The sequence below is a fragment of the Anoplophora glabripennis genome, unplaced genomic scaffold (assembly GCF_000390285.2).
Source record: "Anoplophora glabripennis isolate ALB-LARVAE unplaced genomic scaffold, Agla_2.0 scaffold164, whole genome shotgun sequence".
Taxonomy (NCBI): Eukaryota; Metazoa; Arthropoda; class Insecta; order Coleoptera; family Cerambycidae; genus Anoplophora; species Anoplophora glabripennis.
This window is the reverse complement of record NW_019416480.1, coordinates 311,453-319,082: the sequence shown is the minus strand read 5'-3', so window position 1 is coordinate 319,082 and position 7,630 is coordinate 311,453. Positions and strand designations below refer to the sequence as shown.

Below are 7,630 nucleotides of genomic sequence, written 5' to 3'. Positions count from 1 at the left end.
ATTTTTTAATAATTTGCGGACATTAAATCGTCGGACACTTATATCACTATTTTGTACAGTAAATTTAAAAGTGGAAAAAATGAAAATTAGATATGTGGTAATCGATTTTTCATACCCCGTGAAAATTCCGATTTCCAGCTGTCGGACTGAAAAAACGCGGCTTGAAATTTGTCGGACAACAATACTTTTTGACTGAATTAATTATTTACAATTAATTTTACTAAAAATTACCTATGTGGTAATTGATTTTCAATACCCTGTTATTTTGGCATGTTTCGACCGGTAGACACGTCAATGTCGGAGGAATTTCTGTCGGACAAATTTAAATCGGCATTTGCAACAAAATTTCCAATTACTTAAGCTAAAAATAAAAGATGTGGTCTTGAGTTTTCAAGACCCCGGGAAATTGCCATGTTTTTGGACTTTCCCGAGTGGAAAAGCGGAGGAATCGAGAAAAGTCGCAGAGGAAAAATGTGGTAGACTCGTCAAAACGAAGCTCCTCAGGAGTTATAAAGTATGTGGTAATCAACTTTCCAGAGGGGGCCTGTACTGTGGACTATTACTTCATAATGACAAAATATGTGTTTTTAAGTTAATGAGACCGTGGAAAAAATAGTATATACCATTCGGGAGAGATGCTATTTTGTCCTCGGTGCATTGTAGCCCTCGGGCTTCGCCCTCGGGCTTCAAATTGCACCTCTGCCAAAATAACGCATTTCTCTCCCTTATAGTATAATGTACTATTTTTTGTTTATTTATAAACTACATTTTTTTACACTTTTTTTAATAAAATGCGTAGTTTTTGAGTTATTGCGAACAATACTTTGAAAAAGTGTTTTTTTTTTCACTCAAAATTCCAAGTTTTCAATCGTGAATAATTTAAAAACTACTGATTTCTCGGAGAATTGCGAGGTGAAAAGCTTCAATGACTGTACTAATTGTCTTTCACCTGGACTGATATGCATGATTTGACATAACCGCGTCCTGTCAAAGTCGTGGTTGTCAAATCGATCGTTTCAATTTTCTGATTTTTTTGACGTATTCTACTATGCAGCAGAACTTCGACAATATTAGCACAATTCATCCTCAGAAAATCGTCGTCTTAGACCGCGGCGATTACACATCGTGCACGTTAAATCTCCACGGCGCCACCGTAACCTCCTGGAGGATAAAGAACCAGGAGATGGTCTTCGTCAGTCGGCAGTCCCACTTCACGGGATTGTCCCATATTCGAGGTGGCATTCAGTTCGTATTCCCCGTGATGGGTTCGTGGATATTCGGCCCCAACCACGGATTCGCCAGGGACTTGCCCTGGGACTTGGAAGAAGGTCCCAATAAAACGGACACCGGTGACGTCTATGCCATCATCAGACTCACTGCGAACCCATACACGAACGCCTTGTGGGCGTACAAGTTCAAGTTGTACTACAAGATCACGCTTTACGAGTACAAGATCGTTTTTAACATAGGCGTAGAAAATATCAGCGAAATCTACCCGTTTGAATTCAATATCATGCAACATTCATTGATGAGGGTCCCGGATGTGACCAAGTGCGAATTTATTGGATTTAAAAACTGTAGATACAAAGATTGTTTGAAGAACAATGAAATGATGAAGGAGGAGAGGGAGAAAGTTACGATTTCCGAGCACACGGACAGGATTTACATAAATGCGCCCAACCAGGTGGTGGTCACAAATGTGATGAAAGGTGGGTCACTGAAAATTGTGAAGAAGAGGACCAGGGATATTAATCTGTGGAATCCGTGGACAGAAAAGTCTTTAACAATACCCGATTTAGGTAACAACCGGTAAACTACCTAGTACTGTTAAATTCTTGAACCTTGTATGAAACTTTTGAGATATCTGAATATTGAAATTATCTTTATCTTGATTAATGTTTTAGACGATGATTGACAAGTAGACTTGCAGAATACTGTTCACATTCAGTCCAATCATTATAGACATGAAACAGCCTGTTTTAGAAAAAAAATACTATTAGAAGTTTATCTGTGGAATATTGTTCGGAAACGTGTTATAAACAAAATATCTAAAAAGTTATGGAAAAGTGGTTTTTTGACTCGCGTAAAGAAACTGTTATTTATAGCGAGAAAAGATTTATACAAAAAAAGGATAGGTATTAAATAAACCTGTAAAATGAGACAAGTCCAATTAAATTCCGATTATTTGCTCATGCGCGAGAGCTCAAAATTGGTCGAAAATGGCCATTTTTTTTAAATTGCTAATAATTAATACAATTTTCATCGCTGACACTTGTAATTCAGGATTTTTTAAGATCTTTACACCTTTAATAAGTGCTAAAAATTTCAGCCCGAAAGCTTCATTAGTTTGGCGTTGGCGGAATGTGTTATCTAAGAAGATGCTGTTTTGAATTCATTTTTTCCAAGCTCCAGGCATTGTAGAGTTTGGATCATTAATTGCTTTTAACATAAATAACATAAATAGTTGCATTGACATATGTATTTACTGAGAATTTAATTTTTCAAATTTAATTTGTTTAAAAATGGCTTTGAAAAAATGTTATTATTTATTAAATTGTTAATATGAAATAGTAACCTCTATAGTTTAGTTAGTACTACCTCTTCGACTTTAAAAAAAAATTGTTGTTCCAAGTTCATTAGAATTGCTGTGACGATAATTATTAATATTAAGAGCTGAAATTTGAAGAGAATATACATTAAGAGCTATATTTTCATGTCCTACATTAACAATAAGATGAATTCAACTATTTAATTGCAAAAAAGATGATAGCGACGATGCGTTCTATTACTCGGTCTAGAGCGGCTACAAATCAATGGAGCTGGAAAAATAACCATATCTCGGTTAATAATAATGAACGTATCGAGATGATTCTTTTTTAATTTGGGATAGCGCGAAAATTCATGCGTATTGAGGCTATTGTACTAACAAAATTAACATTATTTCAACCCGAAATTTACAAAAAAAATAGTACATTTCCTCAGGAACAAAATTGATAAGCATACCTCATGTCGATTAGATGCTTATTTTCGGAGATATAAACGAAAAAACTGGAAAAAGAGCAATTTTTTTTCTTTTGCTATAAACAATATGACGCTCGACCTCTTTTTTCTGTATATTTTTTATTTAATTTTAAGCCCATAAAATTCGAGTTAAGCCCGATTTTTGAAACAGGCATGAATATGGTCTAATTCGCCCGGATTACTTCTTCTGTTTCTAGTGAAAACTATTTGAGCAACACAGTTTTACTTTTTCTGAAAATCTGCAATAATAGATAGCATTTGGCAAGTTTGTTTCTCAATGTGTATTGGTGTTTACCTCAACTTACTCCTGAAAATGATAATTAAGAAACATTATTCACATTTTTTTATTCTTCCGCTAAATAAATGATCTACTCCACTAACATCACTATTTAAATAGGTACAAAACAAGTATATTTTTCCCAAATTCTGTACAGGTAACGATGAATACATGCACTTTGTCGCTGTCGAAGCCGGAATCGTATCGAGACCCGTTCGCATAGAGCCACTCAGCTGCTTTGAAGCATATCAAACATTTGAATTTGTCGAGCCCAAGCAGGAAAAGGTAGTGGAAGACTTCTATGACTTATTTGACGGTTATTGTTAGGGATGTACATTAATATATCGCTGTCAGTACCTGTGACTTTTATTAAGTCTTAAGACACTTCATCCGGGAAGGGCAATCGTCGCCTGTTCAATCACTTTATGTGTCCGTAATTTGTAATATTTTTACACAGTTTACATCACATTGATGTACAGAAGCTTTCCAGTATTTTTATAATACATGTAAGCAATATACAGAGTGTTTGTAAATAAGTGCGAAATATTTTAGGGGGTGGTTGCCGAAGAGTGTTTAAATTTAAATTTTTTATTTATTTTTATTAATTATTTCAGAGTTTTAAAATATTGACTCGAAATTTGAAAAGCGCTTCGGAGGGATAAATGTGCATTTTTTGGGGTGATCCGAATATTTCTACTTGCACCAGTGGCGTTCGAGCGAGAATACCACAACCTTTTTTAATAAAAAAATGGTACGCCACTGACATTTTCCCGTTTTGATAATTTTTTATAAATCCGCCATCAATTTTGAATGAAATTGGCCTCTTCAATTTTTTTCGTGGGATGCACCGTGTTTAAGGAAAAAAATAACACATATTTTCTTATAGGTTTTGTTAATCTTTTATCTAAAGGTGTAAGTGGAAATATTCGAATCATCGCAAAAAATGCACATTTATCCCTCCAAAGCGTTTTTCAAATTTCGAGTCAATATATTTAAAACTCTTTGAAATAATTAATAAAAATTAAAATTTAAACGCTCTGTATCTCGGAAACGAAGCATATTATTTTGACCTACGTTTATATGAACTTTTTTTCAGTAAATAACTTCGGCAACCACCCCCTAAAATATTTCACACTTATTTACAAACACCATGTATTACTGAATTTGGTGCATCAGTTCCTAAATATGAATTACACGTTTGGCTCATCAAACGCAACAACTTAAGTGTAAATTTTATTTTTCAAACGCATCTTAGTCCAGAAGACACTGTTCAAAATTTTATCCACCGAAGTGTAAACACATTTGGGTCCATCTTACTCAGTTTCTACGAACTAACACAAATGCTGTCTTGTTCCACCACTAATGCTTCACCAGAATACACATGTTTTCTTGCTTTACCATAAATTAAAACGATATCCATCAACTCCGAGTCGATTTTTGACACAAACTACTAAAAAACTATTGTAAACACTATGGCAACGACGACTGTAAAATCGGATTTCAGTATTCGGAGTCGCAGAGGCCACGTGGCCCTCCACGCGTATTACGAATGACGCTAGAGACTACAGTTGCCCAGCTATCTAGTGGTTGAAAGTACTACAACTTTAATAATTTTTTTCTCGGAAACTACAAGAATTTTACAAACAAATTTTTTACGATATTGACCCCATAAGATGTGAATCACCCTGCAATGCAATCCTTTATTAGCTATTAGGCATATCTACGAGGCCACAAAAAAGGGTACTGATGCTCTGTGGTTTCCGTTTTCGACAAAGTTGGCACCACTGCATTCAAGGCCAAGGTGTTGGGAGCACAACGCGCGCTCATTTGTGTCAGTCAGTTGCTAACTGTTGTTGTATCCCTCAATTGTGACTGATGAGATGGTAAACTCTCTTCTGCATAAAATCATTACTGAAGCACTTGATTATCGAAAATTGTAAAATTGTGTGCGAGATGACTACCAAAAAAGCTCACGGATCAACACAAAGCTAAGAGAATCTCATCTTCACGGGAATTTCTCGAACGCTTCGAACTGGAAGGTAAACAATTTCTTGATTGTATTGTGACTGGCGACAAAAAGTGGGTGGCCCACTAAGCCCCTGAGACAAAAAGACAATCAATGCAATGGCGACATACCTCTTTACCATCAACGAAAAAATTCAAAACCGTTGTTTCGGCTCGGAAAATCATGGCAACTGTATTTTGGGACCGTAAAAAGATTCTTCCTTCTAATTGATTTTTGCCCCAGGGGGAAACAATTAATGCTGTGTGGTACTGTAAAACGCGGAAACACTACGTAGGGCGATTAGCCCAGTCATTATAGACCTGAAAGAGCCTGTTTCGGGAAAAAAATACTATTAGAAGTTTCTCTGCGGAATATTGTTCGGAAAACTGTTATAAATAAAATATCTAAAAATCAAGTCGAGGCTAGTTGGGAAACTTTGTTTTAACAGTGGTCAAAGTTACGGAAAAGTGGTTTTTTGACTCACGTAAAAAAACTATTATTCATAGCGAAAAAAAGTTTATACAAAAAAGGTAGGTATTAAATAAGCCTATAAAATGAGAAAAGTCCGATTAAATTCCGATACTTTGTTTATGCACAAGAGCTCAAAAATGGTCGAAAATTGCCGTTTTTTTCAATTGCTAATAATTAATGCAATTTTCATCGCAGACACTTGTAATTCAGGATTTTTGAGGCTTTTTACACCCTTAATAAGTGGTAAAAATTTCAGCTCGAAAGCTTCATTGGTTTGGCGTTGGCGGAATTTGTTATCTAAGAAGATGCTATTTTCAATTCATTTTTCCCAAGCTCACAGGCGTTGTAGGGTTTCGATCATTAGTTGTTTTTGTACCTAAATAGTTGTATTGACATATGCATTTACTGAGAATTTAGTTTTTCAAATTTAATTTGTTTAAAAATGACTGAAAAAATGTTAATATTTATTAAATTGTTAAGATAGGTAATTATTATAAAATAAAATAGTAACCTCTTTACTTTAGTTTTCTTCGAATTTAAAAAAAAAATCGTTGTTGTAAGTTGATTAGAAGCTGAGATAATTTTTTTTATTTATTTAATCGCAGTGACCTTAATTATTAATATTAAGAGCCGAAATTTGGAGAGAGTATACATTAAGAGCTATATTTTCATGTCCTACATTAACATTAAGGTGAATTCAACTATTTAATTGCGAAAAAGAAGATAGCGGCGATGCGTTCTATTACTTGGTCTAGCGAACGAGTGGGGAGAGCGAGGCGGAGCATGCGCGCTTAACAATTTAATAAATATTAACATTTTTTCAGTCATTTTTAAACAAATTAAATTTGAAAAATTAAATTCTCAGTAAATGCATATGTCAATACAACTATTTAGGTACAAAAACAACTAATGATCGAAACCCTACAACGCCTGTGAGCTTGGGAAAAATGAATTGAAAATAGCATCTTCTTAGATAACAAATTCCGCCAACGCCAAGCTAATGAAGCTTTTGGGCTGAAATTTTTACCACTTATTAAGGGTGCAAAAAGCCTCAAAAATCCTGAATTACAAGTGTCTGCGATGAAAATTGCATTAATTATTAGCAATTGAAAAAAGCGGACAATTTCGACCATTTTTGAGCTCTTGCGCATAAACAAATTATCGGAATTTAATCGGACTTGTCTTATTTTACAGATTTATTTAATACCTACCTTTTTTGTATAAACCTTTTTTTCTCTATGAATAACAGTTTTTTTACGCCAGTCGAAAAACTACTTTTTCATAATTTTGACCATTGTTTTAACAAAGTTTCCCAACTAGTCTCGAGTTGATTTTTTGATATTTTGTTTATAACACGTTTCTGAACAATATTCCGCAGAAAAACTTCTAATAGTATTTTTTTCCCGAAAAAAAGCTATAATGATTGGCCTAGATAGATAGGGGAATGTTAACGAAGGGAGCGTGCTTGTTGCATGACAATGCAATGTTGCATGCTACAAAGCAAATCTTGGATTTATTCAGTTGGAACATCATCAACCACCCTGCTCACAGCCCTGACCTGGTACCTTCTGATTTTCATCTTTTCTCTTCTGTTTATGAAAGAAAAATTTATATTCATAGGAGAAAATAAATAGTTTAAAAATTTTTTGTTATAATATTGCTACAAAACTAACCTATTATAAAAGTATATTTCTATATTTAAAAAAGTGTTGTCAATGAACCTAAATGCTCTAAATGATCTAATAATGTAGTTTTATCAGCAATTCTTTAAATTTGTTTCATGTTTAAATTTCTTATAAGGCGATATTAAAAGGGCTTTAGTAGCTTTAGTAAATGTATTTCTTTAAACATAAATA

General features: G+C 34.2%; 2 protein-coding genes across 2 annotated transcripts in view; both read left to right on the top strand.

Moving 5' to 3' along the window:
• LOC108905818 (RING finger protein nhl-1) overlaps positions 1 to 7,630 on the top strand; it is a 99,014-nt gene that overhangs the window by 20,150 nt on the left and 71,234 nt on the right. The gene's annotated exons all lie outside the window — the stretch shown is intronic.
• On the top strand, positions 1,049 to 1,813 carry LOC108905815 (putative glucose-6-phosphate 1-epimerase). The gene has a single exon (XM_018708842.1). It carries the CDS (start codon positions 1,049 to 1,051, stop codon positions 1,811 to 1,813), a length of 765 nt encoding a protein of 254 aa, XP_018564358.1.